Below are 26853 nucleotides of genomic sequence, written 5' to 3' on the forward strand. Positions count from 1 at the left end.
ACTAACTGGCCATCATAATAAAATAAAATTTATTTTCACTTTGTATTGTAGTTATTGAATATAATTATATTATCCCTTTTTGCTTTTAAAAGCACACCCATACACACATGAAATAAAAGACCCGCAATTTGAGACATTTTCCTTGTAGGACCTTCCACTAACACTTTTTTGTGGATCAATGGCTTTAATGGGGGTGGGATAATATATTTTGAAGTCTCATGTAATTTTTAGTCTAAGATTGATTTTTTTCCTAGCAATTTTTGGAATCTTCTAAAAGCAAGCCTACTGTATGGACATTAATACTTAAATAACAAAAAATAATGTTTCTTTAATGGTTACTAATGATTCACTCTTCCCCTTCACTTTCCTCTGGGAAAATGAACTGGTGTTCATTATAAATAACTTTCAGTAAAATATGGATATAGTCTACATACCGTAAATATCATTTAAAAAAACCAAAAGGATATAGGTAACACATCTAAAGTTTAGACATTTTTAACATTAAACTTCAGAAACAATGATAGAGCAAGTTATAAGGTGATAAGTTCCATGAATCTGTATCTCTGAAGGGTATGTAGTCATTATAAATAAGGTCATTGTTTTCTGAAAATTACCAATTCTTTTTAAACTTGGCTTTTCAAAATATTTACTGATTTACTATTTTTAAATATTACATTTGTCTTTGGGTCAAAATTAGTGAGAGTAGAAATATTTGAGTTCAATTTATGAAAATTTACCAAAACTTTACAAAACTTTGCCAGGGTATAGTTAGTCTGAAGTAAAGATCATCCTTTAAATGTAGTAATATAATTCTAGAAGAAGAAGACTCAGAAGTTCAGAATATGGAGACAAAAATTATATAATCACAATATAATCAGAAGTGGAACTTAACAAACTTCTTATAACTGAACTTTGTAAAAATTCTTTCATAGCAGTATATCTGGAGAATTACAATTTTGTGTTGGTTTTAATTATAACATTTAATCTTAAAACTTAACATACTAAAAGCTAAATTTGTAATGCAGGATTTCCAAGCCTTGGTACTATTGACATTTCGGCCAGATAATTTTTTTTGTTGTGGGGCTGTTTGGTGAATTGACGAAATTTTAGCAGTATCCTTGGCATCTACCCAAAATGTCAACATAGTCATGACAACCAAAAATGTCTCCAGATATTGCCAAGTGTCCCCTAGGAAAGGTAAAATTGTCCCCAATTAAAAGCCATTGTTGTTAACGTATCTCCATTTTATGTTGTCACAGAGCTTGCATATTTTATTTTTCTTACAAGTTATCTAACGTATAGAAAGAGAGAGAGAAAACTGTGGAACCTACATGTATGAAAATGAGCTTAAGAGCAAGTAAAGAAGCAACAGAGAAAGATACGATCTTTGAAACTCTTGACAGGTATCCAAGAAAAAATAAAATTTTCAGTTCAAAGTTCAAGACTATGTGAAAGAGTAACAATGATATTTCTAAGTAAAAGTTGTATTTTTCATGTCCCACCAGAAAGAAAATATTGTAACTACTACAAAAGAATTTGTTAAAAATGTCACATGAAAACATTCCAAAAAATCTTAAATAACAAGACACTAATAAAAGAAATTTTAAAAGATACAAATAAATGGAAAGGTAGTCCATGCTCATGGATTGGAAGAATTAACATTGTTAAAATGTTCATGTGGGGCTTCCCTGGTGGCGCAGTGGCTGAGAGTCCACCTGCCGATGCAGGGGACGCGGGTTCATGCCCCGGTCCAGGAAGATCCCACATGCCGTGGAGTGGCTGGGCCCGTGAGCCATGGCCACTGAGTCTGCACGTCCGGGGCCTGTGCTCCTCAATGGGAGAGGCCACAACAGTGAGACACCCGCGTACTGAAAAAAAAAAAAAAAAAAAGTTCATGTGACCCAAAGCAGTCTACAGATTCAATGCAATCCCTATCAAAATTCCAATGGCAGGTTTCACAGAACTAGAACAAATAATTCAGAAATTTATGTGGAACCACAAAAGACAGTGAATAGTCTAAGCAATCTTGAGAAAGAAGAACTAAGCTGGAGGTACGCACTCTCTAATTTCAAACTATACTACAAAGCACTAGTAATCAGAACAGCATGGTATTGACATAAAAACAGACTCATAGATCAATGAAACAGAATAGAGAGCACAGAAATAAATGCACACATATATTGTCAATTATTTATGACGAAGGAGCCAAGAATATACAATGGGGAAAAGATAGTCTCTTCAATAAATGGTGTGGGGAGAACTAGACAGCCACAAGCAAAAGAATGATACTAGATTACTATTTTATACCAAACGTAAAAATTAACTCAAAATGGATTAAAGACTTGAAACATAAGACCTGAAACCATAAATCTCCTAGAAGAAAACATAGACAATAAGCTTCTTGACATTGGTCTTGGCATTGATTTTTTAGATCTGACTCCAAAGCAAAAGCAACCAAAGCAAAAATAAACAAGTGGTACTACATCAAACTAAAAAGCTTCTGCATAGCAAAGGAAACCATCAATGAAATCAAAAGACAACCTACTGAATAGGAGAAAATATTTGCAAACCATATATCTGATAAGGGGTTAATCCAAAATATATAAAGAACTCAAAGAACTCAATAGCAAAAAAAAAAAAAAATCTGATTAAAAATGGACAGATAAGCAAAACAGACATTTTTTCCAAATGGTACATGAGATGTTCAACATCACTAATTATCAGGGAAATGCAGGGTATTATGTTAAGTGAAATAAGTCAGAGAGAGAAAGACAAATACCATATGATTTCACTCATATGTGGAATGTAAAAAACAAACCAAACTCATAAATGCAGAGAACAGATTCATGGTTGTCAGAGGGGAAGGTGGTTGGGGGGTAGGTGAAATGGGTAAAGGGGGTGGGTTAATTATAGGGTGACAGATAGTAACTAGACATGGTGGTGATCACTTTGTAGTGTATACAAAGATTGAATTATATGTTGTACACTTGAAACTAATATAATGTTATATACCAATTTTACCCCAATTTTTAAAAAACTGAAATAAATGAAATCTTACTTTTTTCTAAATTACTCCCTGGCAGTCTTTGGTCCCAGTCTTTAGAAGGTATGCTTGCTTTACTACTTGAATCAACTGTAGATCTTTTTACTGGTAAAGATGAAAGCTCCATAGCATTATAAGAATCGTACAAATCCCAAGCAGTGGACATTATGCCTAAATAAAGAAACAGAAAGGTACAAAGTATTTTGAACCAAATTCTAATATTTTCGCTTATATATAATGAGTTATAGCAAAATCTATTGTTCAGGGAAAAAATACTATTGTTTTCCAACAATGGCAGGAAGTAGATAACGATGAAAAAGAAATAAATCAAGAGGACACCTTAAGAGATCCTTAGCCATTACACTTTTAGCATCTACAAATACCTTAATGTTTTAGTAATAGCTGCAAATAATCCTCACCATCTATTCTGATCCCCATGCCTTCCTCTCTTTATCCCAAACTGTTGCCACATAATCTCATTAGTCTGTCAGTATAGGGCTGCCTTGATATGGTCCTGGACAACCATGTTATAATAAGGTTTTAAGGTGCTTTACTTAAGGTTAACATATAACATACTATATTCTATAGTACTTTTTATTTGTAATCATATAATTCCATTTTTATCAAGTTAAATTTCCTATATACTAATGTGTAAAGATTGTACTTGGGAAAGTGACAGACTGTTCTCAGGAAATTTATAGACTAGTATGGTTATTACCTTCTCTTTTTGTTTAATTTATCTATATTTAATCAAATTAGCAAATATAACAATGGCCTCCAAACAAAAACTGGTAATGTTATTTATCTTTAATATATAAAAATAAAAAGTGCCCAACCCCTTTTATTGCTGATATAACAATGAAATTCTCATATATAAATTATTGTATCAGTGACCATGTAATGATATATTCCTACATGCTAACCTTACTAAACTTTCAGTTAAAGTACAATGATTTAATAAAAAGTTATTTTCCCTGAAAATCAAAACAGGATCTAGATCTAATAAATGCAACTACTTCATTGTTAGAACTTTTATTTTCATGATGTGGAATGAAAGAGCTCTGGTATTTAACAATTTTTTCAATTAGTAAGAATGTTAATTCACATCTCATAATAACATTTCTATCTTAATGAACTTATCTTGATAGTATGTAACAAAGTCATGCACAGAGTAAATAAATACCTAGTATATTTTGCTGAATTGAAAAGGGTACAATTTCCATGGTCACAAAGTAAAAGACCTTAGAAAGAAATTATTTCTTTGAATTTTGAATTACCTAACCTTCTTTTTCTTCCGTTAACTAAAAGTTTAGGAAGTTGAGCATACTGAAATATATTGTTACATGGTCACTAATAAGATAATTGTTACATAAATAAATATACAAGTTATAAATGAGCAATGTAAGATGTTTTGGTGATTTAAAGTTGTTTCTTCTTTAAAGATAACAAATAACATTCATTGGTAATTTTAGTTTAGGTAACATCATTACATTTGTTCACTGGAATAAAAATTAACCTAAGAAACAGAAAACCTAAGAAACAGATATTATGTACATGCCATAATATCATGTACAAGGTAGAATAATAAATAATGAGTGTGACTTCCCAGTTTTATACTGTCATACACTATTAAAGAAATCTTATTTTAATTACTATCAGAAAAAAAAGTATTCCCTACTATATGTATGTTTTGAGCATTTCTGTGTGTACGATTGTGTAAAGTTGTTACAAGTTTTAAAACATTGTTTCTATCTACTAGTTTAATTCAGACTATAAAAGAGTAACAGTTGGCCACGTAACATTTATAGAAAAATAATTTTGGGCTTCTCTGGTGGCGCAGTGGTTGAGAGTCTGCCTGCCGATGCAGGGGACACGGGTTCGTGCCCCAGTCCAGGAAGATCCCACATGCCGCGGAGCGGCTGGGCCCGTGAGCCATGGCCGCTGAGCCTGCGCGTCCGGAGCCTGTGCTCCGCCACGGGAGAGGCCACAACCGTGAGAGGCCCGCGTACCGCAAAAAAAAAAAAAAAAAAAAAAAAAAAAGGAAGAAAAATAATTTTATTTTAGCTGAGTAAAAGGACATGCTTACTGTAAAAGAAAAGGTAAGACTTACATTTCCATCACCTAGAAATAATAACTGCTAACATTTTCATGCATGTCTTTCCAGACTGACATAAATATATATGTGTTTGTATATGAACAAATATAAATGCATATTTTTAATAAAAATGAGCTCATATCACACATACTTTTTTAAAAGAATTTTTATTGTAGTATAATATACATAGAAAACAAACTGTCTTTATGAAATCTACTGAGTTTTAGGATTTAACTGTATTTTCAAAAGTTAGCCAGGAACACTAATACATTTATTGAATTATCCATTTTTTTGAAATGACACTTCTGTAATAAATTATTGTATGTATACTGTTAGGTGGGAAAACTTTTCCTCAGTTTTTGTGAATCTTTACAGAGGCAACTTCAGCTAAATTGACATTTCTGGCTTCTCTATGTCCCTCATTCACTAATTGCCAGGGAAAGAGAAATGGCTAATCCTATAGGAGAGTTTAGAAGAAAGAATTGCAGCTCAGCCACTTCTGGATTCTTTTGTTAAGCCTGCTCACTTGCAAAAAGCATGCATTCTGGTCTGTTCTCACCCATGCAGAGGAGGTCTGTGCTTTTCTAGCTGTGCCAATTACTATTGGTAAGATCTATTCTGGAGGGGAAAACAGCAAGTCCACTTAGCTGTGGATTTAAGGCTACATTTTTCAATTAACTTCATCAGTAATAAAGGTACTACTTTTATTTCCTTCTCTGTGATTCCTGAATCTCTTTCAATTTCAACCAAAATCAGGCAAGGAAGACATGCTTTTTTATTGATCCATAAAATCTCAATACTTACTTGGTCTATATCAAATTCTTTAATATAAATTGTACCATTATTTTTAAAATTTTTTTTGGAGTATAGTTTATTTACAGTGTTGTGTTAGTTTCAGGTGTACAGCAAAGTGAATCAGTTATACATATACATATATCCTCTGTCTCTTAGATTCTTTTCCCATATAGCCCATTACAGAGTAGAGTTCCCTGTGCTATACCCATTATTTTAATAAAACCTTTATTGTGAAATATATACCTTCACAGAAGAGTGTATAACACATATATGTGAATTAAGAATTAATACCATGTACTCACAAACCAGTATAAGAAATAGAACATCCTTAGATGCTTAGAAGCCCCCTGGACACTCTCCCATCATAGGCCCCTTCCTTCGAGCTACCTCCAAAAGAAGTATTCACTTTGCGTAACTTTTGTATTGATCATTCTCTTGCTTTGTTTTAAGGTTTTTTTCTCCTATGGCAAATGCTATTGGGGTCCTGCATGTATCCATTCTGCATCAGCTATTACTTGCCAATCTCCCAACTACCAGCACCTGCATTTCTCTGCTTGGGTCTGTCTTTGGTCACCAAGACCACTTTGATGTCCATAAATTAGGCTGGGATTGCCAAGGAACTAACAAGCCCATCAACCATCAAACAATGTATACCTAGATAATACACTGTCTAGTTAAAAAAACAGAATAGCAAACACTAACACAGATGCATAAGGAGAAAACAAAACCACTATTAGATGAGGACAATTAGATGAGGACTCCCAAGAGAAGACAAGCAGAACTATCTGGGCCATAATCTGACTTCAGCTTCTTTGAGAGTTTATAAGAGACACTTAGAGGGAAATCACAGGGTGAGACCATGAGTAAGTCCCTGGAAACACAGAGCTTAACCCACTAACAGCACCTGACAAGCTAGGCACTGCATATCCACTGAAAACATGGTCAGGGTAAGTGGGCTGCTTTGTGTTTTCTATTCACCATGACTTCTCTGCTGCTCTCAGGAGTATGGTAAAACAGAACATGTCTGTGAAGTGAAATGAGTTTCCTCAACTTACCTAAGGAGACCTACTGGAAAGGAGAGTAGGGACTATATTAAGAATGGTAAAACCCAGCTAGATACAGAGAAGGATCTGGGCAGATTCACCTGAGCATTCTGTCCTCAGGTTAAGAAGATGGGACTCAGAGTTTCCAGTTCCACAGTTAAGGGGCTTGGAAGTTGCCATTCTGTACTAACAACAAGTAAAAAATTAAACAGACTGAAAAATCAACACCTCTTCTTGGATCTGAAAAAGAGGTAAGGACACAGGGAAAAGAACTGCTGCCTCTAAGATTAGAGAGTCACAGTTTACTGCAGCAAAGACTCAGAAGTAGAAACTGCTGTGGGAACCAGTTCTGGGGTAGGAAAACCTGAACTGTAAATGATGAATTGGTGCAGGTTCAGTGTGGACAAGTCTGAGAGTTAAAAACTCTAAGGGGCCCAGTCATAGGGAAGCCCCTGCATTTTGTGAGCTTTATCTCCAGGAGCTGGACCAGATTCCCAGAGTGAGTATGAGAAAAAAAAAAAAATCCCTCATGCTTCTGGTAGGGGAAGGGGAAAAGGAACCATTCTGAAATATACCAGAGCACTCTGTTCTTAACAATGCCTGCCCTCAGAATAAACTAGTTCAGCAGAAAACAGCCTGCCAGGGTCTTTTCAGAGCCTAACTGACCTGTGGGAAGGGAAATACCCAGCACCAGCACACTGGAGACGTCTTGTCCTACCTAAGGGTGGGGAAAAAAACTGAGACACATTTGTGAAGTTCATAGTCCACAGGAATAGGTACACTGAAAGGCTGAAACCTAATCAAAGGACTAAAATGCCTGCCTCCTCCACACCTTACCACCACAGTACTAAAGGCCTATTTACAGCAGCTCCTTTTACCTGATACATCATGTATCATATGTATCATACTAAAAGATCATACTAAAAGATAAAAAAACATACTAAAAGATAAAAATCATACTAAAAGATAAATCATACTAAAAGATAAAAAAATCATACTAAAAGATAAAAAATTATACTAAAAGATATAAAAATCATACTAAAAGATAAATCAAATCATACTAAAAGATAAAAAAAATTTTGAAGAGGTAGAGCAAGCATCAAAACTAGACATGGCAGGGATGTTGGAATTATTAGACCAGGAATTTAAAACAACTGTGATGAATATGCTAAGGGCTCTAACGGATAAAGTAGACAAAATGCAAGAACAGATTGGCAATGTAAGCAGAGAGATGGAAATCATAAAAAAAGGACCAAAAAGAAAAGTGAGAAACCAAAAACACTGTAGAAGAATGCCTTTGATGGGCTTATTGGTACACTGAACACTGCTGAGGAAAGAATCTCTCAGCTTGAAGAAATCTCAACAGAAATCTCCAAAACTGAGAAGGAAAGAGAACAAAGACGAAAAATACAGAACAGAAAGAAAGGAAAGAAGAAATCTTATTTGAAGACATAATGGCTGAAAACTTCCCTAACCTTGGGAAGGAGATAGACATCCAGATCCAGGAAGCCCAGAGTTCCTAATAAGAGGAAACCAGGGCTTCCCTGGCGGTGCAGTGGTTGAGAGTCCGCCTGCCGATGCAGGGGACACGGGTTCATGCCCCGGTCCGGGAAGATCCCACATGTCGCAGAGCGGCTGGGCCCGTGAGCCATGGCCGCTGAGCCTGCGCATCTGGAGCTTGTGCTCCGCAACGGGAGAGGCCACAACAGTGAGAGGCCCGCGTACTGCAAAAAGAAAAAAAAAAAGAAATACCACTCTGTGCATGGCCACAACTGTGAAGTAAGGAAAGCCCTATCTAAGGAAAAGGTGGCTAGTGCTTCATCCAGCCAAAGAGGTCAAAGTGGTTCTGGAAACTTTTGTGGTGGTCGTCGAGGGGGTTTTGGAGGGAATGACAGCTTTGGTCGTGGAGGAAACGTCAGTGGTCAAGGTGGCTTTGGTGGCAGATGTGGTGGTTGCTATGGTGGCAGTGGGGATGGCTATATTGGATTTGGTAATGATGGAAGCAGTTTTGGAGGTGGCGGAAGCTACAATGATTTTGGCAATTATAACAATTAATCTTCAAATTTTGAACCCATGAAAGGAGGAAACTTTGGAGGCAAAAGTTCTGGGCCCTATGGTGGTAGGGGCCAATACTTTGCCAAACCACAAAACCAAGGTGGCTATGGTGGTTCCAGCAGCACCAGTAGCTATGGCAGTGGCAGAAGGTTTTAGTTGCTGCCAGGAAACAAAGCTTAGCAGGAGAGGAGAGCCAGAGAAGTGACAGGGAAACTACAGGTTACAACAGATTTGTGAACTCAGCCAAGCACAGTGGTGGCAGGGCCTAGCTGCTACAAAGAAGACGTGTTTTAGACAATACTCATGTGTATGGGCAAAAAAAATCTCGAGGACTGTATTTATGACTAATTGTATAACAGGTTATTTTAGTTTCTGTTCTGTGGAAAGTATAAAGCATTCCAACAAAGGGTTTTAATATAGATTTTTTGTTTTTTGCACCCATGTTGTTGATTGTTAAATGTAATAGTCTGATCACGACACTGAATAAATGTGTCTTTTTAAAATGTGCTATGTAAAGTAGTTAGTCTACTCTGAAGCCATTTTGGTAAACTACCCCAACAGTGTGAAGTTAGCATTCCTTCAGGGTGATGCCAGGTTCCATGTGAAATTTATTTACAACCTGCTTGGATGGAGAAGCCATTGTCTTCAGAAACCTTGGTGTAGTTGAACTGACAGTTACTGTGTTGTGACCTGGAGTTCACCTTTAAAAGGGTCACCCAAGCAAAGTCATGGAGTTTCTTGGCACATCCTATGCAATATATCTAAATTGAATTATGGTACCAGATAAAGTTATAGTTGGGAATGAAGCTTGTGTATCATCCTTTATCATGTGTAACCAATAAACGATTTAATACCCTCTTGAAAACAATGCTAAAGGGACTTCTTTAAGCTGAAAAGAAAGGATGCTAATTAGTAACAAGGAAACATGAAAGAACAAGTCTCACTGAAAAGGTAAATATATAGTAAGTGGATTAATCACTTTTAAGCTAGTATGAAGATTAAAAGAAAAAATAGTAAAAATAGCTATGATGACAATAATTAGTCAATGAATACATAAAATAAAAAGATATTAAATGTGGAGAAGGCGGAAGATGGCAGAAGAGTAAGACGCAGAGATCACCTTCCTCCCCACAGATACACCAGAAATACATCTACACGTGGAACAACTTCTACAGAACACCTACTGAAGGCTGGCAGAAGACCTCAGACCTCCCAAAAGGCAAGAAACTCCCCACATACCTGGGTAGGGCAAAAGAAAAAACAGAGACAAAAGAATAGGGACGGCACCTGCACCAGTGGGAGGGAGCTGTGAAGGAGGAAAAGTTTCCACACACTAGGAAGCCCCTTCGCGGGCGGAGACTGCGGGAGGCGGAGGGGGGAGCTTCGAAGCCGCGGAGGGAGGATCGGTACCGACCGGCACTCACCAGCCGGAGAGGTTTGTCTGCTCACCCGCCGGGGCGGGCGGGGCTGCGAGCTGAGGCTCTGAGGCTCGGGTTTCGGTTTCGGACGGAGTGTAGGTAGAGGACTGGGGTTGGCGGCTTGAACACAGCCTGAAGGGGTTAGTGCACCACAGCTAGCCGGGAGGGAGTCCGGGGAAAAGTCTGCACCTGCCGAAGAGGCAGGAGACTTTTCCTTCCCTCTTTGTTTCCTGGGGCGTGAGGAGAGGGGTTTAAGAACGCTGCTTAAAGGAACTCCAGAGACGGGCGCTAGCCGCGGCTAAAAGCGCGAACCCCAGAGACGGGCGCGAGCCGCGGCTGAAAGCGCGGACCCCAGAGACGGGCGCGAGCCACGGCTGAAAGCGCGGAATCCAGAGACGGGCGCTAACCGCGGCTAAAAGCGCGGACCCCAGCGGCGGGCGGGAGACGTTAAGGCTGCTGCTGCCGCCACCAAGGGGCCTGTGTGCGAGCACAGGTCACTCTCCACACCCCTCTTCCGCGGAGCCTGTGCAGCCCGCCACTGCCAGGTTACCGGGATCCAGGGACAACTTCCCCGGGAGAACGCACAGCACGCCTCAGGCTGGTGCAAAGTCACGCCGGCCTTTGCCACCGCAGGCCCGCCCCGCACTCCGTGCCCCTCCCTCCCCACCGGCCTGAGTGCGCCAGAGCCCCCGAATCAGCGGCTCTTTTAACCCCATCCTGTCTGAGCAAAAAACAGACGCCCTCCAGCGACCTACACGCAGTGGCAGGGCCAAATCCAAAGCTGAGCCCTGGGAGCTGTGAGAACAAAGAAGAGAAAGGGAAATCTCTCCCAGCAGCCTCAGAAGCAGCGGATTAAAGCTCCACAATCAACTTGATATACCCTGCATCTGTGGAATACCTGAATAGACAACCAATCATCCCAAATTAAGGAAGTGGACTTTAGGAGCAAGATCTATGATTTTTTCCCTTTTCCTCTTTTTGTGAATGTGTATGTGTATGCTTCTGTGTGAGATCTTGTCTGTATAGTCTTGCTTCCACCATTTGTCCTAGGGTTCTACCCGTCCATGTTTTTTTAAAAAAAAATTTTTTTTCTTAATAATTAATTTTAATAACGTTATTATACTTTACCTTCGTTCTTTCTTTCTTTCTTTCCTTTCTTCCTTCCCTCCTTTAGACAACGAATCATCCCAAATTGAGGAGGTGGTCTCTGACAGCAAGATTTATGATTTTTCCCCATTTACCTCTTTTAGTGAGGGTGTATGTGTATGCTTCTGTGTAAGATTTTGTCTGTATAGCTTTGCTTCCAACATTTGCCCTAAGGTTCTATCCGTCCTTTTTTTTTTTTTTCTAAATAAGAATTTTTTAATTCAATAACTTTATTATACTTTATTTTATTTTTACTGTATCTTCTTTCTTTCTGTCTTTTTTCCTTCTTTCTCTCCTTCCTTCCTTCCTCCCTCCCTCCCTCCTTTCTTTCCTTCTTTCTTTCTTTGCTTCTTTCTTTCTTTCTTCCTTCCTTCCTACCCTCCTTTCCTTCTTTCTTTCCTCATACTTCTACTAATTCCCTCTACTTTTTCTCCCTTTTATCCTGAGCCGTGTGGATAAAAAGCTCTTGGTGCTCCAGCCAGGAGGTAGGGCTCTGCCTCTGAGGTAGGAGAGCCAACTTCAGGACACTGGTCAACAAGAGACCTCCCAGCTCCACATAATATCAAATGGCGAAAATCTCCCAGAGACCTCCATCTTAACACCAGCACCCAGCTTCACTCAATGACCAGCAAGCCACAGTGCTGGAAAACCTATGCCAAACAACTAGCAAAACAGGAGCACAACCCCACCCATTAGCAGAGAGGCTGCCTAAAATCATAATAAGGCCACAGACACCCCAAAACACACCACCAGAAGTGAACCTGCCCACTAGAGAGACAAGATCCAGCCTCATCCACCACAACACAGGCACTAGTCCCCTCCACCAGGAAGCCTACACAACCCACTGAACCAACCTTAGCCACTGGAGACAGACATCAAAAACAGGAGGAATTACGAACCTGCAGCCTGCAAAAAGGAGACCCCAAACACAGTAAGATAAGCAAAATGAGAAGACAGAAAAACACACAGCAGATAAAGGAGCAAGATAAAAATGCACCAGACCTAACAAATGAAGAGGAAATAAGCAGTCTACCTGAAAAAGAATTCAGAATAATGATAGTAAGGTTGATCCGAAATCTTGGAGATAGAATGGACAATAGAATGGACAAAATGCAAGAATCAGTTAACAAGGACCTAGAAGAACTAAAGATGAAACAAGCAACGATGAACAACACAATAAATGAAATTAAAAGTACTCTAGATGGGATCAATAGCAGAATAACTGAGGCAGAAGAACGGAAGAGTGTCCTGGAAGATAAAATAGTGGAAATAACTACTGCAGAGCAGAATAAAGAAAAAAGAATGAAAAGAACTGAGGACAGTCTCAGAGACCTCTGGGACAACATTAAACGCACCAACATTCGAATTATAGGAGTTCCAGAAGAAGAAGAGAAAAAGAAAGGGACTGAGAAAATATTTGAAGAGATTATAGTTGAAAACTTCCCTAATATGGGAAAGGAAATAGTTAATCAAGTCCAGGAAGCACAGAGAGTCCCATACAGGATAAATACAAGGAGAAATACGCCAAGACACATATTAATCAAACTGTCAAAAATTAAATACAAAGAAAGCATATTAAAAGCAGCAAGGGAAAAACAACAAATAACACATAAGGGAATCCCCATAAGGTTAACAGCTGATCTCTCAGCAGAAACCCTACAAGCCAGAAGGGAGTGGCAGGACATACTGAAAGTGATGAAGGAGAAAAACCTGCAGCCAAGACTACTCTACCCAGCAAGGATCTCATTCAGATTTGATGGAGAAATTAAAACCTTTACAGACAAGCAAAAGCTGAGAGAGTTCAGCACCACCAAACCAGCTTTACAACAAATGCTAAAGGAACTTCTCTAGGCAAGAAACACAAGAGAAGGAAAAGACCTATAATAACGAACCCAAAACAATTTAGAAAATGGGAATAGGAACATACATATCGATAATTACCTTAAATGTAAATGGACTAAATGCTCCCACCAAAAGACACAGATTAGCTGAATGGATACAAAAACAAGACCCTTATATATGCTGTCTACAAGAGACCCACTTCAGACCTAGAGACACATACAGACTGAAAGTAAGGGGATGGAAAAAGATATTCCATGCAAATGGAAACCAAAAGAAAGCTGGAGTAGCAATTCTCATATCAGACAAAATAGACTTTAAAATAAGGACTATTAAAAGAGACAAAGAAGGACACTACATAATGATCAAGGGATCGATCCAAGAAGAAGATATAACAATTGTAAATATTTATGCACCCAACATAGGAGCACCTCAATACATAAGGCAAATACTAACAGCCATAAAAGGGGAAATCGACAGTAACACATTCATAGTAGGGGACTTAAACACCCCACTTTCACCCATGGACAGATCATCCAAAATGAAAATAAATAAGGAAACACAAGCTTTAAATGATACATTAAACAAGATGGACTTAATTGATATTTATAGGACACTCCATCCAAAAACAACAGAATACACATTTTTCTCAAGTGCTCATGGAACATTCTCCAGGATAGATCATATCTGAGGTCACAAATCAAGCCTTGGTAAATTTAAGAAAATTGAAATTGTATCAAGTATCTTTTCTGACCACAACGCCATGAGACTAGATATCAATTACAGGAAAAGATCTGTAAAAAATACAAACACATGGAGGCTAAACAATACACTACTTAATAATGAAGTGATCACTGAAGAAATCAAAGAGGAAATCAAAAAATACCTAGAAACAAATGACAATGGAGACACAACGACCCAAAACCTGTGGGATGCAGCAAAAGCAGTTCTAAGGGGGAAGTTTATAGCAATACAAGCCCACCTTAAGAAGCAGGAAACATCTCGAGTAAACAACCTAACCTTGCACCTCAAGCAATTAGAGAAAGAAGAACAAAAAAACCCCAAAGCTAGCAGAAGGAAAGAAATTATAAAAATCAGATCAGAAATAAATGAAAAAGAAATGAAGGAAACAATAGCAAAGATCAATAAAACTAAAAGCTGGTTCTTTGAGAAGATAAACAAAATAGATAAACCACTAGCCAGACTCATCAAGAAAAAAAGGGAGAAGACTCAAATCAATAGAATTAGAAATGAAAAAGGAGAGGTAACAACTGACACTGCAGAAATAAAAGAGATCATGAGAGACTACTACAAGCAACTCTATGCCAATAAAATGGACAATCTGGAAGAAATGGACAAATTCTTAGAAATGCACAACGTGCCAAGACTGAATCAGGAAGAAATAGAAAATATGAACAGACCAATCACAAGCACTGAAATTGAAACTGTGATTAAAAATCTTCCAACAAAGAAAAGCCCAGGACCAGATGGCTTCACAGGCGAATTCTATCAAACATTTAGAGAAGAGCTAACACCTATCCTTCTCAAACTCTTCCAAAATATAGCAGAGGGAGGAACACTCCCAAACTCCTTCTACGAGGCCACCATCACCTTGATACCAAAACCAGACAAGGATGTCACAAAGAAAGAAAACTACAGGCCAATATCACTGATGAACATAGATGCAAAAATCCTCAACAAAACACTATCAAACAGAATCCAACAGCACATTAAAAGGATCATACACCATGATCAAGTGGGGTTTATTCCAGGAATGCAAGGATTCTTCAATATACACAAATCTATCAATGTGATAAACCATATTAACAAACTGAAGGAGAAAAACCATATGATCATCTCAATAGATGCAGAGAAAGCTTTTGACAAAATTCAACACCCATTTATGATAAAAACCCTCCAGAAAGTAGGCATAGAGGGAACTTTCCTCAACATAATAAAGGCCATATATGACAAGCCCACAGCAAACATCATCCTCAATGGTGAAAAACTGAAAGCATTTCCACTAAGATCAGGAACAAGACAAGGTTGCCCACTCTCACCACTCTTATTCAACATAGTTTTGGAAGTTTTAGCCACAGCAATCAGAGAAGAAAAGGAAATAAAAGGAATCCAAATCGGAAAAGAAGAAGTAAAGCTGTCACTGTTTGCAGATGACATGATCCTATACATAGAGAACCCTAAAGATGCTACCAGAAAACTACTAGAGCTAATCAATGAATTTGGTAAAGTGGCAGGATACAAAATTAATGCACAGAAATCTCTGGCATTCCTATATACTAATGATGAAAAATCTGAAAGTGAAATCAAGAAAACACTCCCATTTACCATTGCAAAAAAAAGAATAAAATATCTAGGAATAAACCTACCTAAGGAGACAAAAGACCTGTATGCAGAAAATTATAAGACACTGATGAAAGAAATTAAAGATGATACAAATAGATGGAGAGATATACCATGTTCTTGGATTGGAAGAATCAACATTGTGAAAATGACTCTACTACCCAAAGCAATCTATAGATTCAATGCAATCCCTATCAAACTACCACTGGCATTTTTCACAGAGCTAGAACAAAAAATTTTGCAATTTGTATGGAAACACAAAAGACCCCGAATAGCCAAAGCAATCTTGAGAACGAAAGAAGGGACTGGAGGAATCAGGCTCCCTGACTTCAGACTATACTACAAAGCTACAGTTATCAAGACGGTATGGTACTGGCACAAAAACAGAAAGATAGATCAATGGAACAGGATAGAAAGCCCAGAGATAAACCCATGCACATATGGACACCTTATCTTTGATAAAGGTGGCAGTAATGTACAGTGGAGAAAGGACAGCCTCTTCAATAAGTGGTGCTGGGAAAACTGGACAGGTACATGTAAAAGTATGAGATTAGATCACTCCCTAACACCATACACAAAAATAAGCTCAAAATGGATTAAAGACCTAAATGTAAGGCCAGAAACTATCAAACTCTTAGAGGAAAACATAGGCAGAACACTCTATGACATAAATCACAGCAAGATCCTTTCTGACCCACCTCCTAGAGTAATGGAAATAAAAACAAAAATAAACAAATGGGACCTAATGAAACTTCAAAGCTTTTGCACAGCAAAGGAAACCATAAACAAGACCAAAAGATAACCCTCAGAATGGGAGAAAATATTTGCAAATGAAGCAACTGACAAAGGATTAATCTCCAAAATTTACAAGCAGCTCATGCAGCTCAATAACAAGAAAACAAACAACCCAATCCAAAAATGGGCAGAAGACCTAAATAGACATTTCTCCAAAGAAGATATACAGACTGCCAACAAACACATGAAAGAATGCTCAACATCATTAATCATTAGAGAAATGCAAATCAAAACTACAATGAGATATCATCTCACACCAGTCAGAATGGCCATCATCAAAAAATCTAGAAACAATAAATGCTGGAGAGGGTGTGGAGAAAAGGGAACCCTCTTGCACTGCTGGTGGGAATGTGAATTGGTTCAGCCACTATGGAGAACAGTATGGAGGTTCCTTAAAAAACTACAAATAGAACTACCATATGACCCAGCAATCCCACTACTGGGCATATACCCTGAGAAAACCAAAATTCAAAAAGAGTCATGTACCAAAATGTTCATTGCAGCTCTATTTACAATAGCCCGGAGATGGAAACAACCTAACTGCCCATCATCGGATGAATGGATAAAGAAGATGTGGCCCATATATACAATGGAAGATTACTCAGCCATAAAAAGAAACGAAATTGAGCTATTTGTAATGAGGTGGATAGACCTAGAGTCTGTCATACAGAGTGAAGTAAGTCAGAAAGAAAAAGACAAATACCGTATGCTAACACATATATATGGAATTTAAGAAAAAAAATGTCATGAAGAACCTAGGGGTAAAGCAGGAATAAAGACGCAGACCTCCTAGAGAACGGACTTGAGGTTATGGGGAGGGGGAAGGGTGAGCTGTGACAGGGCGAGAGAGAGTCATGGGCATATACACACTAACAAACATAGTAAGGTAGATAGCTAGTGGGAAGCAGCCGCATGGCACAGGGATATTGGCTCGGTGCTTTGTGACAGCCTGGAGGGGTGGGATAGGGAGGGTGGGAGGGAGGGAGACGCAAGAGGGAAGACACATGGGAACATATGTTTATGTATGACTGATTCACTTTGTTATAAAGCAGAAACTAACACACCATTGTAAAGCAATTATACCCCAATAAAGATGTTAAAAAAAAAAAAGATATTAAATGTGACATCAAAAACATAAGATGGGAAAAGAGAATAAAAACATTGAACTTTAGAATGAGATCAAGCATAAGTTTTTATCCCCAAATCAGTCTGTGTGATATAGCACATTAACAAAATGAAGCATAAAACTATATGATCATAGAGGACAAAAAGCATTTGACAAAAGTCAACATCCGTTTATGATAAAAACTGTCAACAAAGTGGGTATAGAGGGAACAGACTTCAACATATTAAAGGCCATATATGACAAGCCCACATCTAACATCATACTCAACAATAAAAAGCTGAAAGCATTTCCTCTAAGATCAGGAACAAGACAAGGATGCCCACAATTTCCACTTTTATCCAACATAATATTGGAAGTCCTAGACGGAGAAAATAGGCAAGAAAAAGAAATAGGTATCCAAATTGGAAAGAAAAAAGTAAAACTGTCACTCTTTGCAGATGACATATTATATACAGAAAAGCCTAAAAACTCCATCAAAAAATTGTTAGAACAAATGAAGTAATTCAGTAAATTACAGGATACAAAAATCAATACACAAAAATCTGCTGCATTTCTATACACCAATAACAAGCTATCACAAAGAGAAATAAAGAAAAAAAATCTTATTCACAAATGCATCCCCCCACCCCAAAAAAACACCACCTAGGAATAAATTTAACCAAGGTGAAAGACCTCTATATTGAAAACCACAAGACATTAATGAAAGTAATGGAAGAAGACACAAATAAATGGGAAGACACAAATAAATGGAAGACACAAATAAATATCCATAAATGGATATTTCATGCTCGTGAATTAGACGAATCAGTATTGTTAAATGTCCATATTTCCCAAGGCACTCCACAGATTCAATGCAATCTCCATCGAAATTCCAATGACATTTTTCAAAGAAATAGAACAAACTGTCCTAAAATTTGTATGGAACCACAAGAAAAACCAAACAGCCAGAGCAATCTTGTGTAACAAGGAACAAAGTTGGAGGCATCACACTCTCTGATTTGAAACTATATTACAGGACTTCCCTGGTGGCTCAGTGGTTAAGAATCCACCTGCCAATGCAGGGGACATGGGTTTGATCCATGGTCCAGGAAGACCCCACATGCCATTGAGCAACTAAGCCCGTGAGCCACAACTACTGAGCTCACATGCCACAACTACTGAGCCCACATGCCACAATTACTGAAGCCCACACACCTAGAGCCTGTGCTCCACAACAAGAGAAGCCACCACAACGAGAAGCCTGCGCACCACAACAAACAGTAGTCCCTGCTCGCTGCAGCTAGAGAAAGCCCACGTGCAGCAACGAAGACCCAACACAGCCAAAAAGAAAAAGAAAAAGAAACTATATTACAAAGTATAGTAATTAAAACAGTATGCTATTGACATAAAAACAGACACATAGATCAATGGAACAAAACTGAGAGCTCAGAAATAAACCCACATATATATTGTCAATTAATTTGTAACAAAAGAGCCAAGAATATACAATGGGGAAAGAAAAATCTCTTCAGTAAATGGTGTTGTAAAAACTGGACAACCAGGCTTCCCTGATGGCGCAGTGGTTGAGAGTCCGCCTGCCAGTGCAGGGGACACGGGTTTGTGCCCCAGTCTGGGAAGATTCCACATGCCGCGGAGCAGCTGGGCCTGTGAGCCATGGCCGCTGAGCCTGTGCGTCCGGAGCCTGTGCTCCGCAATGGGAGAGGCCACAACAGTGAGAGGCCCGTGTACCGCAAAAAAACAAAACAAAACTGGACAACCACAGGCAAAAGAATGAAACTAGATCACTATTTTACACCATACATAAAAATTAACTCAAAATGGATTAAAGACTTGAATGTAAGACCTGAAATCATAAAACTCTTAGAGGAAAACATAGGAAGTTATGCTCTTTGACACTGGTCTTAGTAATTCTTTTTTGGATATGTCTCCTCAGGCAAAGGAAACAAAAGCAAAAATAAACAAATGGGACTAGTATATCAAACTAAAAAGTTTTGCACAGCAAAGGAAACTATCAACAAAATGAAAAGGCCTCTTACTGAATGGGAGAAGATATTTTCAAGCAATATATCTTATAAAGGGTTAATATCTAAAATATACACAAAACTCACATAATTCAACATTAAAAACAAACAACCTAATTTTAAAAATGGGTAGAGGACCTGAATAGACTTTTTTCAAAGATGACATGCAGATAGCCAACAGGTACGTGAAAGGTGCTCAACATCACTAACCAACTGGGAAATGCAAATCAAAACCCAATGAGATATCATCTCATGCCTGTTAAAATGGTTATTATCAAAAATACAAAAATAAGTGTTGGCAAGGATGTGGAGAAAAGGGAACACTTGTGCACCATGGCTGAGAATGTAAATTGGTGTAAGCACTATGAAAAGCAGTATGGAGGTTCCTTAAAAAATTAAAAATAGAACTACCACATCATCCAGCAATTCCACTTCTAGGTATTTATACGAAGAAAAGCAAAACACTAACTTGAAAAGATATATGCACCCCCATGTTCATAGCAAAATGAGTACAATAGCCAAAATATGGAAGCAACCTAGGTATTCCTTGAGGGATGAATGGGTAAAGAAAATGTGTTATATATACATAATGTAATAATATATAGCTATGAAAAAATGAAATCTTGCCATCTGCAACAACATGGATGGATCTTAAGATTATTATACTACATGAAATATGCCAGACAGAAAAAGATAAATACCTTATGATCTCACTTCTATGTGGAATCTAAAAAAGAGAGAGAGAGAGAGAGAGCACAGACACAGAGAACAGACTGGTAATTGCCAGAGGCAAGGGAGTGAGGGGTGGGTGAAATGGGTGAAGGGGGTTAAAAAGTACAAACTTCCCTCTATAAAATAAATAAGGCATGGGGGTGTAATGTACAGAGTGGTGACTATAGTTAATAATACTGTATTGTATATTTGGATGTTGCTAAGAGAATAGATCTTAAAAGTACTCATCACAAGAAAAAACTTTTCTATGTACAGTGATGAATGTTAACTAGACTTATGATCATGATCATGATCCATTTCACAATATATACAAACATCTAATTGATATGTTGTACACCTGAAACCAATGTTATACGTCAATTATATCTCAATGAAAAATAGTAAAATAAAAAAGAATTAGAGCAGGGCTTCCCTGGTGGCACAGTGGTTAAGAATCCGCCTGCCAATGCAGTGGACATGGGTTCGTTCCCTTGTCCAGGAAGATCGCACATGCCGCGGAGCAACTAAGCCCGTGCGCCAAAACTACTGAGCCTGCGCTCTTAGCCCACAAGCCACAACTACTGAAGCCTGCAGATCTAGAGCCCGTGCTCCGCAACAAGAGAAGCCACCGCAATGAGAAGACTGCGCAATGCAACGAAGAGCAGCCTCCGCTCACCGCAACTAGAGGAAGCCTGCACGCAGCAACAAAGACCCAATGCAGCCATAAATAAATAAATAAATAAATTTATTTTTCAAAAAAGATAACAAAGGAATACTATGAACAACTCTATGCCAATAGATTTGATAACCTTGATGAAATTTTCCGATTCCTTGAAAGACACAATCTGCCAAAACTCACACAAGAAGAAATAGACAATATCAATTAAGGAAATTGAATCAATAATTAATAATCTTCCAAAACTGAAAGCACCAGGCCCAGATAGATCCACTGAGTTCTACCAATAATTTAAGGAGAAAATTACACCAATTCCCTGCAATATCTTTCAGAGGATAGAAACAGAGGGAATACTTCTTAACTCATACTTTGAGGCCAGCATTACTCTAATACCAAAAAACAGACAAAAACACCATAAGAAAGAAAAATGGCAGACCAATAACTCTCATGAACACAGATGCAAAAATCCTCTACGAAATATTAGCAATCAAATCCAGCTGTATATAAAGAGAATTATACACCACAATTAAGTGGAGTTTATCCCAGGTATACAAAGCCTAGTTCAACGCTGGAAAATTGATTGATGTAATCCATCACATCAACAGACCAAAGAAGAAAAATTACTTGATCATATCAACAGATTCAGAAAAAAGCACTTGACAAAATCCAACACTCATTCATGATAAAAACTCTCAGTAATTTAGGAATAGAGGAGGAACTTAACTTGACAAAGAATATCTATAAAAACCTACAGCTAACATACTTAATGGTTTTCTTCTAGAAACTAGATTTTCCACTAAGATCAGGACCAAGGCAAGGATGTCCCCTTTCATCACTCCTTTTCAACATCCTACTGGAAGTCCAAGCTAATGCAGTAAGATAAGAAAAAGGAAATAAAAGAAATACAGATTGGAAAGAAAGAAATAAAGCTGTTTTTGTTCTCGGATGACATAATCATCTATATAGAAAATCTGAAAGAATTAACAAAAACTACTGAACTAGTAAGTGATTACAGCAAGGTTGCAGGGTACAAGGTTAATAATACACAAAAGTCAATCTCTATCCTGTACACCAACAATGAACAAAGGAATTTGAAATTTAAAACAATATGATTTACATTAGCACCCCAAAAATGGAATAGTAATAAATCTAACAAAATATGTACAAAATCTATTATGAGGAAAACTACTAAACTCTGATGAACAAAATCAAAGAATGAAATAAATGGAGAAACATTCCATGTTTATTAATAGGAAGACTCAGCATTGTCATGATGTCTGTTCTTCCCAAGTTGATCTATAGATTCAACGCAATCCCAATCAAAATCCCAACAAGTTATTTTGTGCATATCAGCAGACTGATTCTAAAGTTTATGTGAGGGGGCAAAAGACCCAGAAGAGCCAGCACAATATTGAAGACAAAGAACAAAGTCGGAGGACTGACACAACTCAACTTGAAGACTTACTACAGTGCTATAGTAATCAAGACAATGTGAATGGAACACAATAGAGTGCTCAGAAATAAACCCACATTAATATAATCAATTGATCTCTGTAAAAGGAATGGAAAAAAACAAATGGAGCAAAGATAGTCTTTTCAACAAATGGTGCTGGAACAACTGGACATCCAAATGCAAAAAAAAAAATCTATACACAGATCTTACATCCTTCAGAAAAATTAACTAAAACTCATTATAGACTTAAAAGTAAAAGCAAAACTAGAAAACTCCTAGAATAAAACATAGGAGAAAATTTAGATGACCTTGGGTATGGCAATGACTTTTTAGAAACAGCAAAAGCACAATCCATTAAACAGTAATAGATAAGCTGGACTTCATTAAAATTAAAAATGTCTGCTCTGTAAAAAGAAATGTCAAAAGAATAACAAGACAAGCCACATATTGGAAGGAAACATTTGCTAAAGATACATCTGAAAAAGGACTATTGTCCAAAATATACAAATATCTTTTGATCCTTAACAATAAGAAAACAAAAAAACAAATTTTAAAATGGGCCAAAAGCTTAACAGACACCTCATCAAAGAAGACATACAGATGGCAAGTAAGTATACAAAAATATGCTCCACATCATATGTCATCATGGAAGTACAAATTAAAACAAAAATGAGGAGAATTCCCTGGTGGTTCAATGGTTGGGACTAGGTGCTTTCACTGCTGGGGCCTGGGTTCAATCCCTGGTTGGGGAACTAGGATCCCTCAAGCTGGACAATGCAGCCAGAAAACCAAAAAACAAACAAACAAAAATGAGTTGCAAAAAAAAAAAGAGTTGCCACTACTCACCTATTAGAATGGTCAAAATCTGGAACACTGACAACACAAAATGCTGGTGAGGACATGGAACCGCAGAAACTCTTCATCATTGCTTCTGGGAATGCAAAATGGTACAGCCACTTTCAAGACAGTATGGCTATTTCTTACAAAAATAAAAATACTGTTGCCATACAATCCAGCAATAGCACTCCTTGATATTTACCAAAAGGAGTTAAAAACTTATGTCTACACAAAAACCTGCATACAGATATTTATAGCAGCTTTACTGATAATTGCCAAAACTTGAAACAATCAAGATGCCCTTCAGTAGGTAAATGGATAAATTAACTGTGGTACATCCAGATAATGGATGGTTAAGAGTCTTGCTACCTATGTTCTACAAGCCGTCCATGACGGAGGAGAGGATTTCAGAGGAGTCTCTGTGTGCAGCATTCAGTACGCTTGTTTTTTGTTTGTTTGTTTAAGTACCCATGTCTTGATCTATGCCTGGTGTTCCCCAGCTAAAGAGCCTCTATTTTGTCCTTTCCAGAGAAGAAATTTCTGACATCTTCCAGGGTAGAAGAGGGGAAGTTGCTCAGAGAATGTACTTGATTCCTTTTTGTGACTGAATTATATTTCATTGCATGTATTTACACATTTTGTTTATCCATGCATCCATTGATGGACATTTCAGTTGTTTCTACTTTTTGACTATGGTAAAAATTGCTGCCATGAACATGTGTGTACATATATTTGAGTACTTATTTTCCATTCTGTGGGGTATTATATCTATCTTTATGCTAGTACCACCCATTTTGATCACTATAATTTTATAGCAAGTTTTCAAATCAGGAAGTATGAACTCTCTAACTTTGTTCTTTTTCAAGATTGTTTTGGCTACTTGGGGATCCTTTGATATTCCATATAAATTTTAGGATGACTTTTTTTCTATTGTTGCAAAAAAGTCTTTGGGATTATTTTGGGTGGTATTCACATCTTAATAACATTAAGTCTTTCAACCCATAAACACAGAATGTATTTCCCATTTACTTAGGTCTCCTTTAATTTTTTTCAGCAATGTTTTATAGGTGTCAGTGTACAAGTCTTTCATCTCCTTGGTTAAAATTATTCCTAGGTATTTTATTATTTAGGATGCTATTATAAACACAATTACTTTCTTAATTTCCTTTTTGGATTGTTCATAGGTAATACATAGAAATACAACTGAATTTTGTGTGCTGATCTTATATTCTGCAACTTTTTATTTTATCTATATGAGATGATGGTTGTTAATTAAACCTATTGTGGTAATCTTTTTGCAATATAGGTAAATTAAACCATCATGCTGTACTTTTACATTGATGTATGTCAATTATTTCTCAATAAAACTGGAAAAAATAGTGAGTCTCTTGTTAGACAACATATAGATGGATCATGGGTTTTTTTCTTCCAGTTTTTTTGATGTTTGTTATCTTTGTTTAATCCATCCTACCAACATTTGCTCTTTAATTGGAGTGTTTAATCCATTTATTTAAAGTAATTATTGTTTAGGAAGGGCTTCTGCCATTTTTAATCTGTCTTCTTTATGTCTAAAAATTTTCTTGTTCTTCAAATCCTCCATGACCATCTTCTTTAATGTTTAATTGATCTTTTTTATAGTGCATCATTTTTATTCCTCTCTAAATTTTTTTCTGTAATTTTTAAGTTATTTCTTGGTGACTGCCTTGGGAATTAAAATTAATTTCTTAAAATTTTAACATTCTATTTTGAAGTAATACTACCTTACTTCAATTATATACAAAAACTGCTCCTATACAGCTAAATCCCATCCACTTTAAGTTGATGTTGTCACAAATTACATCTTTATGCTTTGTATGCCCATTAGCATAGATTTAGAATTATTGTTCAATGCATTTAAGTCATATTGCAAAAAAAATAGAAGTTACAAACCAACATTATAATATTGGCTTTTGTATTGACTTATGTAGTTACCTTTACCAGTCTTCTTTATTTCTTCATATGTCTTCGAGTTACTGTCAAATATCCTTTCATTTCTGCCTGAAGGGACTCCTGTTAGCATTTCTTGTAAGGCAGTTCTATTAGTGCTGAATTCTCTTAGCTTTTAGTTATCTAGGAACATCTTAATTTCTCCTTCATGAGGATATATTCAGTTTTAATTATTTAATTATATTTCTCCTTCATGAGGATTATTTGAAGAATACAGAATTCCTGGTTGACAGTTTTTTCTTTTGGTGCTTTAAGTATGTCATCCCACTGGCTTCCAGCCTCCATGGTTTCTGCTGAAAATTGAGTGTAATCTGATTGATGATCCTTTGTAAATGATGAGTTACTTTTCTCTTGCTGCTTTCAAGATTTTCTCTTCGTATTTCAACTGTTTGATTATAATATGTCTCAGTGTGGATCTCTTTATTTTTATCTTTCTTGGAGTTCGTTAAGCTTCTCGGAGGTCCAGATTTATGTCTTTTATCTGGGAATTTGGGAATATTTAGGCCACTACTTCTTCAACTTTTCTTTATGCCCCTTTATCTCTTTCTTCTCCTCTCTTTCTGAAATTTCCATTATATGTATGTTGGTGACTTGATGGAGTCCCACAGGTCCTTTAGGCTCTGTTCATTTTACTTCATTATTTTTTCTTTCTGCTTCTCAGACTGGATTATTTCAATTGACCTATTATTAAAAACTGGTGATTCTTTCTTTTGCCTGCTCAGATGTGCTACTGAAAACTCTAGGGAGTTTTTCCATTTCAGTTATTGTACTTTTAACTCCAGAATTTATGGTTTTTTTCCTTTTTATAAGTTCTATCTTTATTGATATTTTTTATTTGTTCACACACTGTTCTCCTGGTTTATTTTATCTCTTTGTCCATAGCTTCCTTTAGCTTTTTTTTCTTCTTCTTTTTTTTTAATACAATTGATCTAAAACCTTTGCCTAGTAAGTTTAATGTCTATACTTCCTCAGGGAGAGTTTCTGTTCATTTCTTCTTTGAAAGAGCCATACCTTTTTGTTCCTCTGTATCCTTTGCAATTTTTTTTTTGATAATTGAACATTTTGAATATAATTATGTGGTAATTCTGGAAATCACTCTCTTCCTCAGGATTTGATATCATAGTTTGCTGTGAGTGGTAGCTGTTTGTTTGCTAAGGGATTTTGCTAAACTATTTTTGTAAAGTCTGTATTCTTTGTCACGTATCATCTCATAAGTGTTTGTTTTTTAGCTTTTGGTCAGTTAGTGTCCTGACAGAGATTTCCTTGAACACCTGGGTTTCTTCCCACTCAGAAGAAAAAAAGGAAAGAAAGAAAGGAAAAAAAGAAAAAAAAAAAAAGGGAAAAAACCCTCTCAGTCTTTGCAGATGGGCTCCATGTTGGGGAATTCCTTCAATGCTTAGACAGGCTGCTTAAAACTATACCACAGCTTTCACTTCCTGCTTGTACTGAGCCT

At 37.1% G+C, this 26853-nt stretch overlaps 1 protein-coding gene across 1 annotated transcript in view; it reads right to left on the reverse strand.

Annotated features, from left to right (window-relative positions):
• DNAI4 (dynein axonemal intermediate chain 4) overlaps positions 1–26853 on the reverse strand; it is a 119676-nt gene that overhangs the window by 60149 nt on the left and 32674 nt on the right. The window contains 1 exon segment of the mRNA XM_027114001.1: positions 3059–3214. Within this exon segment, the coding sequence (XP_026969802.1) occupies positions 3059–3214 (156 nt within the window).

The sequence above is a fragment of the Aethalodelphis obliquidens genome, unplaced genomic scaffold, assembly GCF_003676395.1.
Source record: "Aethalodelphis obliquidens isolate GAN/ISIS:26980383/991018 unplaced genomic scaffold, ASM367639v1 scaffold13, whole genome shotgun sequence".
NCBI classification, from domain to species: Eukaryota; Metazoa; Chordata; class Mammalia; order Artiodactyla; family Delphinidae; genus Aethalodelphis; species Aethalodelphis obliquidens.